Raw genomic sequence first — 12,669 nt, forward strand, 5'->3', positions numbered from 1 at the left:
CTGTGTTCATCACACTGCTGTGAGAACTCATTCTACCTCACTGCAAATGAAGAATGTTGACTACTTGAGACTATGTATGCATTGCTGTGAAATGGCACGATCATAGTCTTGCTTTCCTTGTTCCTTGACTTGCCATAGAAAAAGTTGTCTTCCAAGTGGCTGTCTTGCAATACCTCAGAGTTCCTAGGATATTGCTGGATATTGAGAAACAGACCTCTGTCCTCTGACCATGTGAACTGGCTGTAGCTCTAAGCAATGTATGAGATAACATTTCCTTAGCTTGGTCAGTAAGACTGTTAAATAATTGTAAATTAATGTAGTGTGAAAGAGTGTCACAACTTCATGAATCTGGCCAATTTAATATATACTGGGGTTCATGTTGTCATACAGAACAACTTGTTAGTGTAAATTTTCTGCAGAGAGATCAGGGGTCTTACAATTGTACTTACGCATTATGCTGCAGCTCAGTGTTCATAATCTATGTGATGTAAGTTAGTGCTACAAGAGGCACTTACTGCTGTAATGTACCTTAAGTGCACTTAATATTAAAATCAGTATTTATACCATCTGTTTAGGGAGTGTGTATTTATGTATGTGCTGTTTAGAGACATAGTTACTTGATTGAACAAATAAATGTAGGATTTGTCTCAGAGGATAAACCCCTGATCTTAATTAATCTCCAGTATATGCATTTATTTATTTTTTTTTTGGCATAAGTCTGTTCTTGCTGTTGGCCACCATAATTGCTTTCTTCAACATGATAAAGCCTGAGAGAGTGCAGCTTGACTAGTACTCTCCCCTGAAGTTTTTGTCGTATTTTTAGTAAACTTCATCCTTCTTTTTTTATGAAAACTTAGGAAACTAATCATTTGAGTAAGAAGTAGCTGGTTCCAGGAATTCTGTGAAAGCTATTTCTTCAGATAGCTCAACTTAAACCAAAGTTGCCTTTTTGTTTTGTTTGTTAAACTTATGTTATCCTGCATGGATGATGGAGAACTAGTGAAGACTAAAGTGCTTTTACTGACTAACTGGAATACTGTATATTTTGGCTCTGCTTAAGCTATGCTTATCCGCTGCACTGGAGTTTGAAGGCAGCTGTAGCTCCTTCTAACAGTAACATTGACATGATTTCAGATAAAGAAATGAGCACAAATCATAGGTAATAAATGGAACTGAGCATCTTTGGACAGCCTGAAGTGAAGTCCAACTTACTAGTGGAGCATAGATCCCAGTCCTGCAAGTACTTTTCTGTCCAGCTAGGCACTCTGTGATGGTGGTATGAGCCTGCCTGTCTCCCACCAGAGATGGAATATAGTGACATCCCTTCTGTTCTTGGAACATGTGTCACATACTCCCTCTTTGCCTTCTCCTTCCCTTTTATCTCATGAAAGATACCCTTATGGCGTGATTGCTCTGTCTCCTCTCTGTTTTCTGGGTGGATGGCTTGTTTGTTTCTTTTTTGAGCAATAGCATTGCATGTGCTGTCAGGATTACCGCAGACACCTAGCAGATGTTGAAGTAAGGATATTTTTTTTCCTGTTTCCTGGTGGAAGCTGTGTTCTGAAGCTAGCTTTGTTCTCAAAATGTCACTCCTGTCCTGTTAAACAGATAGCTATAATGAAACCAAGGCTATAGGGAGTATGATGCCTAAAGTTAAACATAAGAAGAAACTCTGACTCTTTTATAAAATATCTTCATAACTCGGTCTTATGCTGGAATTGTTGAAGTTTCTAAAGGTAATTGATGCTGATGTTTCTAATTTTTATTGATAAAATTCCTTTTAGATTCTGCAGTGCTCAGATGGACACACTGTACCATTCCCTGAGACTCAGGAAGAGAAGTTAGATGGGGCAGTGTATCATAACTAGTGCCAGTTCTCTGAAAACCCTCTGGCTCAAATGTGAACCTGTCATATAGTCCATTTGCTCCCCAGTGTTTGTTATATTTTTTTCTCCCGAGTAATTATAGTAAAGACAAGTTATCAACTGCATTCCAGGAGACTTCCCAGTGGTACAGGCAGCCGTAAGAACATAGTACTCAAACTCTTAAAAACTAATAGTGAGTGTGGTATGACATAAAGACTCTTTAGGGAATTGCAGATCAGTACACTTAAAATGTTTTCATCCATCAGCTGTTTATATCAAATGTCATGTAGTTTAATATTGTAACTGTAATAAGCATTTTAGAAGCTTTTTTGGACTTTTTGTAGAAAAGTTATTTTAGCTCTCCCTTGGACACTGTGCAGAGCAAAGGCTTTGTAGCAGCAATGTGGCATCTGTACCTATAAGTAGCCTAAAATCCTGTCATCTTGTTTTGGAGGGAAATAATTTTCAGAGCTGAATATGAGCTCTTATTGAAAGCATTTTTTCAATGTGTTGATAAACTCAGTTACATATTAAAGACTCATCCTGGTTATCTCCACTGAGTTGTTCTGATGGCTTTTGCAGCTTTAGGGTTTCAAGATCCATTCTGCCTAAAGCATGATGCAGTGCTCAGAAAATGGGAAAGTGTACATGTGCTTAGAATGACAGCTTTTGCACATTCCACACCCTGTAACTGGCTTTTACTGTGCAGAGCTTCTGCTTTCTAAATGTTCATTTCCCCACTTACTTTAATTGTTTTCAGTAGTAACAGTTGGGGGTTCTTTGTTCTTGTTTTGTTGAATAAGTAAAATTACTAGCATGATGCCAAGTAAGTTTTTGAAACTGGATTGTTAGAGAATGTATTGGACTTAATTGGAGCATCTGTGTATTTTAATACAGATCAAGATATGGTTGCGACGAGTAATTCTGCTTCTTCAGAAGCAACATCTAAAAAACTATAAAAAAGACATCTTAATAAAAGGTCTTTAGGCAGAAATTTTGCTAATGGTGCTTTTCCATTTTGCTTCAGGCTATTTCTTATGAGAGTAATGGACATACCATATCTCAATTTGGAAGGACCAGACTGTAAGTAGCTTATTTACTACTGGAAATATTTTTATGTTTCAAGTTATTTCAAGTTACAGACCTGGGGCTCTCATAAGTTGCTAATACATTAAAATGAAAACATATTTTACTAATACAAAGGTCCTTACTGTTATGGGATGTTACACTGTGAGGGGAGGAACTTCAGATGAGTGTTACCAGTAATGTCTTGACATAGGAAAATGTAAAGCTCTGGAGGTCAGTCTAGTCCCTGACTAGATGAAAGTTTAATTTTGCACTGTGACGTCAGATACACAAGTGTCTTTAAGTGATACTCATCTGGAAGGAATGTTAATGTGAAGACATCTTCAACTCCATGCACCTGAAAAAGTCTGGAGGATGACCCTTTATTAGATGCTAGTTTAATAGTAACAGAATGCAGTTCTAGAAAGATGAAATTAACTACTGGAGAGGAAAAGGTGTGTTCTAAGGGCATATATTTAAGTTTTAAATGTGGTTAGGTGATCAGATTGCTGAGCTCTGGCTCTGCAGATCTGTTGGGATGGTTATCTAATTATGTTGTATACTTTCCCCAACTGTTTGATACTGAGTGCAAGAATGAATAAATACTTTGGGTCATTGAGAGAATGCCAAAGCTACTAAGCTGTAAAGATGGTTACAAAGATGGATTGCTTTGATACTTTGCCAAGAAGAGTTGCCAAAAAAGACTCTGCCTCTGAAAGTCTGTCTCTTTCATCTGAAAGACACCCCTTTAGAACAGACCAAATCTGATGTTACAGCAGAATCTGAGGCACAGAGGCTTTCTAAGCTTCAAAACGGAAAGTGCATCTAGGGTGGCATGTTTGGCTGGGTGCTTTTAGAAATTTTTATTGCTGTTCTGAGATTTAAATGCTGCTGTAGTGCTGAATATGTGAAAGTAACCTTCATTATAGTCTTTTCTTACTGTGTATGAAAAAATTTTAGAAAACGAAGTTGCTGCAGAAAGGGACTGCAAAGCGGGATATGAATCAATTATTTCTCATCTGAGTAGGTAGAAAGGATAAATGTTTAACAGAGGATTCAAAGTTTTATGAAGATAGTAAGAATAAACTGATACTGAAGGGTTTGGAATAGTTTCTTCTCCCTAATCAATAGAAAAAGGCTGTTACAATATCTGAAAATGGTCTTGTTACAGCTCTTTACTACTAGATTGGAAAGACTTACTTTGAATTGCTAGCTGTTCAATAAGTGATACATTAATGAATTGTTCACTGGCTTGTTAAGATAACTTGTGGAGTTTTGGTGTTTGTCTTGTGTAGAGCCAAAAAAAGAAATCTGATGCTTAGAAAAATGTTTTATCCTTTTTGGTTTTGAAGTAGCAACTTCAAGGAGCAAGACTTGATCTGTATTTATGAAGGGATTGCTTGCTTTAGCTACTTGGGTCTCCATCCACTCTGATGCTCAGATGTTCATGCAAACCTGTAAGTTGGTGTCGTGGTTTAAAACCCCACCTCAGTCTCCTGCAGTACCACACACCCCTTTTTCCACCCTACCTCCCCACTCCCAGAGGGATGGGGAGGAGAACTGGAGTAATATAACTCCCACGGATTGAGATAAAAACCAATCCAGCAATTAAGGTATAACACAAATCACTACTGCTACCACTAATAAATCAATGATAGAGAAAATAAACAAGGAGAGAGAATATGATACCACCCGCCGAAATGAGCCCAACCCGAAAGAGAGCTAACCCCCCCCTTCCAGCCAACTTCCAGTTAACCTCCCCGAGCATGACGCGCTGTGGTATGGAATACCTCCCCGACTAGCCCAGGCCAGGCGCCCTATCTCTTCCTCCTCCCGGCCTCCCCTCCTCCCTGGCAGAGCATGAGCTCAGAAAAGGCCTTGAACAAAACCAAACATTTGAGCAGTAACTCAAAACGTACGTGCCACCAGCAACCGCTCCCAGCCCAAAAGTCAAAACACAGTGCTGCACCAGCTACCAAGAAGGAGAAAAAATGACTGCTACTGCTGAACCCATGACAGTTAGTATCAGGAAGTTTATGATAAACTCATGCTAGCCCAGCTTGTTTTGAGCAAAACAGATTGATGCATTTAAAAGCAAGTCACAAGTGGCTGGAGGCTGGTAGCTCTAAGAGGCTGTTTAATCTGGAAAATAACTGAATTTCCATATTTTCCTGTATCTCCTATATTCCTGTCTACAGTGTAAATTTTATTTTAGCTGATATGATCAGATAGATGAAAAATTCACCATTTTATAAGCTGTATGGGTTCTGCTGGCCAACTGATCAGATACCATGTTACAACTCACCACTGAGTCGTGTTCTGGTTTTTTTTTTCAGCTGAAAAACTAGGTTTTTATGTGGAGCAAGACAGCTACTTACTCTAAACAAAACTTGGGAAGCTTATTTTTCCCTGATTTCATTAAACACTTGGTATTTCAGTTATGAGATGCTAAGTTACAATTAGTATTTTTATTGTTGGTGCATGCATAATGGCACTTCTGTGAAGATTTATTTTAATACTGTATTTGAGTTCATGGTGCAATCTTTGTTAGAAGATAGATGCATTTTGAAATCTCTGTCCTATTTTCATGACATGTTTTGGTTAGCAACTTGAGTTTTAGAAGGCTTGATGTCACTGTTGTGTTCTGTTGAAGTTATGTAAGATGTTAAAAAATTATTTGGGAATGAAATGTCTGTTGAACCTTTGGGCAGGGGTGGGAAGCCTTAAAACCAAAGCACATAAAAATCTGTTCTGTCTGTTCAGGAAACACTGTAGCTGTTGAAAGCCAGAGTTCTCAAGTTCATGCAAAAATGAAGTCTTATTTGTGGAGTAGTTATGTCTAGAGACATACATGCTTTCTACTATAAAGTACATACAGGCTGAGGACACTATAACTTACTGTAATTACTAGTCATAACTAAATTGTAGTAATTGCTTATGCTTCCCTGTATTTATGAAATTAACAATGCACAAGGCTGTCGTCAGAAAAGAGTGCGAAGTTGCATCTTAACTAAATGCAGCAAAAAGACAGCAGGTTTATCCTTGTATAATGGAGTCAAATACATATGAAAGTCAGATGTAGCAAGTGGTTGATGGTCTGATTTTGGATGTGTACACCATGAATGAGATCCCCATTGAAAAACTCTCTTATTTTGATGCTTAAAGCTAAGAATAAAATAAGGATAGCAGAAACCAGGAAAGTTCGTATCACAAAAGAATTCAGGAGGCTAATTCACTAAGATTAAAGTCAGATCCTATATATCTATACCCAAAGAAGAGAGAAGCTCTTCATGTGAGTGTTTCCATGTGGTCAAGTTAAAATCTGAACATAAAAAGCTGGATGTAGTTAACCCTTGAGTTACCTTTACTAAACTGGAGCAGTAAATTCTTAAGTGGAATACTCCAGTGGTTCAGCTTCTGTCTAATATAAAAATGTAAAATAGCGAGGGAAGATCTGTCATTGTGTCATGCATAAAAACTAAATCTCTGGAGATATCTGTGGAGAGGCTCAATTAATGATATGTAAATAGCTGCATATGAAAATTGAAGATATTTTAATATCTTTGCACCTTGAACTATACTATTCCTCTTATTTCTTTTTCAGATAGGGTAGGAATTCACAGATCCAAAAGATCAGGTGCCTAATGAAAAGAACTTAATCCACATGTATATTGTAGTGATTTCTTATGTACAAACAGTCTTCACTGGATGAGGCCAAAGGTCTGTCTTGTTGAGTAGCCTGCCCCTGATGATGAGATGATGACCAAAACCATGTGTAGGGGGAGATGTGTGAAAGTAAGGCAGATGTGTAGTGATATTGTCTGCTGTGCTCTTACCTTGTCCAGCAGTTGGATTCTCTCTCAAATTTATAAAGCTCTGAATAACTTTCAGGGTACACTGAAGACTTCTTTTGCACATATTCTTTAGATATTGGCCTTTGTATGCTATTTTTTTTCTTTGTGTAGTTTTTAATAAAAACTCCCAGTCAGTCTGTCAGTATATCTGTTCTAGCTTGTACCTCATATTGTATGAAAACTGAATTGGACATTGTTTCAGAGTAAGTCTTTTAATGACTGAAAAACAACAACGTTGAATTATTGCTAAAAGATCTCCAAAGCTAGAGCTGATCATAAAGAGGCTGTTGGGTTTTTTTTGATTATGTCCTTGAATTTGGTAGTATAACTGTATGTAATGCTGTTTCAATTTGTTATACATGTGAGCTTGTAGCATCTACTATGCCTATTTCATGCATAATTGCAGGTACATTTTTGTTGATGTCTGTTGTAGTTTCATAGAGCTTGTCTTGTTTTCTTTAAAAAAAAAAGGGGACCAAAAAAAAAAGCTACATATTGGATAACTTTTGTAGGATATTCTGTAGGTACTAGTAGTGACTCTTGCTTTAAGAAATGCTTTTTTATTTCACAGTGCAGCCAAAACGAGATCATGTTCTTCATGTTACTTTTCCCAAAGAGTGGAAGACTAGTGACCTGTACCAGCTTTTCAGTGCCTTTGGTGAGTTCTGCAGTCTATCCTTCCTTATACATTATTTTTCCCCTCTTTGTCATTAGCAAGTACCTCTGGTTTTGCTTGTGCATGTGTGGTTTCAGGCATATTACTAGTATAGGTAATGATGCATCACCTTTTGTAATTTTTGAATGGTGTCCTGGAGACTTTCTTTGTAATGCCGTGTGGAAAATACCTGCCTTCCTTAACTGCTCTTTAGAAATCTTTTTATGTGATGCTTGTTGAATATCGTGGACCTTTAATAATTATATTTACAGCCTTTCCTGGGAGAAGGCAAGAGTTTGTATAGATGGGTAAAGGAAATGGGGATTGGTGTGAAAGGCAGATAGAGGCTTTACGAATAAGGTTCATCCTGCAGTATGGGTAAAGGCAGATACTAATTTATAAGTCTAGGCAAGCAAGCTTAAAAAATAGCTTGTTTAAAAAATTTCAAGATTATGAAAACCATTCAAATCAAAAGAAACAAGAAAATAAGCTATCTTACAGTTAGTAGTCCTGCTGTTCCTTTACTAAGTATTAGTATAGAATGTAAGGATATGGAGATCCTAATTAACTGTAAGTGATCTCCTAACACTTGCAGCAGAAAATAGTGGTTATGCTTTGCATCTCTGGCTCAGAATAAGAATGATCTTTCATAGAGCCCTATGTTGGATCTTGTTTCCAAGATCTTTATTGCAGATTGGTTTCTAGTTTTTGATTCCTGTATAGGGTACTGCTTCAAAAGAGATCTGTTGTGCTTCCAAATAAGTCTGAATTATTTTTTTTTTCTGGGGTACTTTTTTTTTTTAAGAGGTAACTTTCCATTTCTGAAACCATTTAATGTAAACCAAAAGTTATTAAAATATTTTTTTTCATTATTTTCCAGAAATACTTACTAAAGTAGCTTATAGTTTCGTCTAATAGACATTTATGTATCTTGTCTTCCTCAAATTCTGTAATAAGGATTTTAATGGGAAATTGCTTCAAAAAACCCAACTGTTTATCAAGTAGCTTTCCTGGGAGGGATCGGTTTCTTGTTTTCTCATTTAAAAAAGTAAAATCTTTGCTTTTCATTGCATAAGTCTTGACAGCTCCCTGTTCCTAAAAATTTTCTGCTTGGCAACATAGTTTGCCCTTTTTCCTGCTCCCAGTCTTACTTAAAGTTTCAGTACCAGTTTTATCCATTGGAGTATAATTGCTGTAAAACCTGCATATTTTTACATGCCTTTTTAAGCAGGTAAGTGACAGGTTGGTGTTCTCTATGTTGAAATGGACTTTCTCTCTTTTGGAGACAAGCAAGTGAAAGGGTGTCTGTTTAGCTGGTACTTGATCAGTGTACTGTTGTTTCAAAGTAATGTGCCAGACTTCATGACATAAGTCAGAGTTTATAATGTGGCAAATTGATTCAGGCAAACCTGAACCTAACCTCCATTGAAATAATTGTTGTAGTACCCCTAAGGACTTCTAGGCACCAGTAAAAGGATGAAGTACCTCAGTGTACTCAGTCTTGTCACTCCTGTGCTTGCTGTGGGTCACCATGCTGATTTATGGGATAATACTGCTCTTCTCTTCACCTGGAATTGTGACTTGGTAGTCTGTGCAGGGTTTTTGGACCTGTATAAAATTCACTCAATTCCTTCTGACTTTTTGAGCTGTACTGGAGCATGATGCCAGTATAATGCTGAGTAAGACTTAATATTCCTGTTTGTAGAATGTTACTGAGACTATTCTGGAGTTGCCATTAGAGGGGTACGAAAAAAATAGATATTGTTTCTGTAGGCTTTTCAAGACTTAATATGTAATTGTTCTTTATCAGCTTCTCTCCTTTGTATGCAAGGCAAGCGCAGGTCACTAGCGCCAGGGGGCAGACTTACACATCCCAAAATACTCAGTTGTACTCTCCCTTGAAGCTTCTCATGAAAGCAGTGAGACGGCTGAAGGGACTGCGGTGTCAGACTCGGAACTGGTTTACCTTTGCTGCTCTAGAAGGGGTGTTCATGATTCTAAAGTCTTTCAGTGCTGCACACATACCAAGTGGACACCTGTTCATGCAAGATGTTTTTTATAGTCTCGTTGGTTAGTGTAGTTTCACTGTACAAGTACTTGCAGTACTGTGCAGTGTCTTATAACACTTTCTTAGAATTCTTCAATTTATGTAGTTCATTTGGTCATGCTGATGTGAAATACAAAGGTATTAAAATAGTATTTGCTGAAATACAGCTTTTGTGTATAGACTTCACTTCTGTATAAAAGAATATTGAGTGACATGGTTTAGTGTGTGGTGTCCTGCCCATGGCAGGAGGTTGAAACTAGATGATCTTAAGGTCTTTTCCAACCATAACTATTCTATGATGTGTTTGACGGGCTTTGGTTAAAACAGCACACTCTCAAAGTATAAAAACTACTACTTACAAAGTTTGACTGGAGTCAAACCTATGCATTGCCTTTTGTGAGGGTGTGAGAGAGAGGTGAATACTGATGTAGTTCATGGAGCCATAGTGATCTTGAAGACGCATGTATTACTTTTAAAATATAACTAATCCTTTCTATGTTTAAATCTTGTTTAATAGTCCAAGCTGCTATACAGGTGAGTTTTAACTGACTCTGAATACATTTGTGAGATCCACTCACACATTCCATACATTGACATCTGCTCCTGTTAACAGCTGCACTGCAAACTTACTGCTAATAAAAAAAGGGAGGCTTGAAAAATGACCCTTTCAAAGATGACAGTCTAGCTTGAGGAAAACTTCTAGCACAAAATATATATTTCAAGTGTTATTCTGAGTTGTTTTTCGTATAGACATATGAGCTTTGACTGGTGGTTCTTCTGGTTTTGGTTTTTCTTTTTTTTTTCTTTGTCTGGATGCGTGTGGGGTGATATGCATTGGTTGTTGGGGTTTTTTTTTGTTGTTGATTCTTTTGTTGTTATGGGGTTTTAAAACTTTAATCCTATTTTTTCTCTGTGCATTTCTGGCCTTCTCCTTCTCATGCCAGTGTTTCCTTCAGCTGTTCTTGCTTTCTTTGTACCTTGTCTTCCTGCCAGAAAGGTAGAAGCTTTGTTAACCCTTCTCAGTTATTCACTAGGAAAATGTCATGTTTAATATATGCTTATAGCCTTATAGAATAAAAGGTTCAACTATATACATTGTCTGATGCAGACTGCAGAAACTGTTAGCAGTTCTATCATAGTGTCAATGTGGTCAAGTATAATTTTTTTTTTATTCTAAAAAAAATGGAATATATACGGAAACTTTTTTTTTGGTTAAATGAATGCCTGTATAGTCCTAGTATATATCCTAAGTGCTTAATTGCCAGTAACAGTTGTTTAGGAAATGTATAAGAACAGAGCCAAAGTAAAAGAACTTTTCTGCCTTCCAGCAATCTGTAACCCGGGCATTCATGAGCTAGAGGTCACACTTGGATTTTTTAGTTTGAGCCTTCAATGGCTTTCTGAGGATTCTGTGTGATTCTTTATCCCATGTGTATTTTTGTCATCTGCAGCACTTGGTTGCAGTTCCCTACCTGCAATTAAGCATTATGTGATTTATGTGATTATGGCATGTGTTGGTATTGATTGCTAAATATTATTTCAAGTGCATATGCATTTGCTTTTCAGATCTTTATTGCCCTTTCACCATACTTTTGTAATGCACAGTTTTTACTGAATGCTTAGCAATATTGCTTAATGATCTAATTTATTAATTGCATCTTAAATTCATTAATAATAATGAAATGTTACATAGTCTGAAAAGAGTATCTTGAAGTGTGGAGAACTGAAGTTCAGTTTTAAAAACTGAAGTTTTTAAAAGTCAAAGAAGTGGAGAACTGCATAAGAGCTTTTTTTTCAGTTCTGTTAAGAATGCAGCTTAGTGTCCACTCTTTAATGTTTGACTTGTTATTAAAATAAAATAATTTTATATGTGTGAACCTGAGTGTAAAGATAACACATGTTGGCAGGTATTGAAACCCTTAATTATTTAAAATGCTAAAGTAAGTTAGAGTTCAGCAGCCTTTCTGCAGCAGTGAATAAGTATCTGATACTGAAATGATGTGCCATGAATGGGTTGGGTTTTTACTTATTTCTTTTTAATTGGCACTTATTGAAAATATGAGCACTGAAGTCCATTTGGGCAGTAGCTGAACTCCTGAAGGAGATTTTAGTCCATCATTAATCCTCTTTGATATTTTACACTAAGGGCACAATAGGAAAGATTTTTTACACAAGTTTTCTTTCTGCTCTTTTGGTCTGTTCAGGGTGGATATGGAAATAATTAATTGTATATGTAGGAAAGGTACAGAATCAGGACAGCACTTCCACATTGAAGATTTACATAAGAGGATGGTCTCAGATGTCTCAAGTGATTGCTTAGAAAATTTTGTCATTAGAAATGCAGAAAAGGACTTGATAAACAAAGAAATTCAGAGCAAAAACTTGTCAATGCACTTGGAACAGTGTTAAATTGTTTAGTAATTTCTAATATTTAAAGGAAGCTCAGTGTTGGGGTCCTACCAAATGCCCTGTGATTTTTGGGTTGCAATCATAAATCAGCTTGGGCTTCTACTGTGTTGTAAAATGTTACGTGTTCTTCTAAAAGGCTGTTCTCTCTACAGCAAAGACCCTTACCCAAAAGGCAGCAGAGATCTATGTTCTTCAAAGACTGAATTATTAGAGATTGAATTTTATTTGCCCTACAAAATGTAGGTTCTTCTTAAGAGCAGCCTTAGCCCTTTAGTACAGGGAAATGTCAGAAACTATACTGAATTAATTATGGCTTTGGCAATAATCAAAATGATAATAACTTAGTCCTAAATAGGTAGCTACTCAAATGCATAGCATGCAAACTGAATCTAACTTTTTTGATCATGCTTTTATTTTTAAAATTAGAAAATCTTTATTATCTGGCTGCGCTTCAGAAGAGACTTTTATAACCTTGTAACCTGTAGGCTAAATTAGATTTACATAGATTAACATCTGAAAAGACATTTTAAGCCATTTTGCATCCTTGGTTTCATTGTTGTCATGTCTGAAGGTTAAATGGTGCGACATATATAACTTGATTTCGTAGCCTACGTGAAAAAAAAAAATTGCACCAATTTGCAATATCTGAATAGTACTAACAGCAGAGCACTTAGATGAGGACTGGAGATGCGAGTGGATTTCAGACTATAATAAAACCTTGTGTCTGGAATGAGAATCCTTTTCTCAGCTTTTGCTTGATTATGAGCTCTTCTA

At 36.7% G+C, this 12,669-nt stretch overlaps 1 protein-coding gene across 2 annotated transcripts in view; it reads left to right on the plus strand.

Moving 5' to 3' along the window:
* The window catches only part of PARN (poly(A)-specific ribonuclease), a 59,540-nt gene that overhangs the window by 21,047 nt on the left and 25,824 nt on the right, over positions 1–12,669 (plus strand). For both annotated transcript variants that reach the window (XM_005150685.3, XM_031050343.1), the window contains 2 exons: positions 2,893–2,948; positions 7,356–7,442. In XM_005150685.3, coding sequence (XP_005150742.1) covers positions 2,893–2,948; positions 7,356–7,442 — 143 coding nt within the window. The remainder of the gene's footprint in view (positions 1–2,892; positions 2,949–7,355; positions 7,443–12,669) is intronic.

This window comes from Melopsittacus undulatus, chromosome 8 (assembly GCF_012275295.1).
Source record: "Melopsittacus undulatus isolate bMelUnd1 chromosome 8, bMelUnd1.mat.Z, whole genome shotgun sequence".
Taxonomy (NCBI): Eukaryota; Metazoa; Chordata; class Aves; order Psittaciformes; family Psittaculidae; genus Melopsittacus; species Melopsittacus undulatus.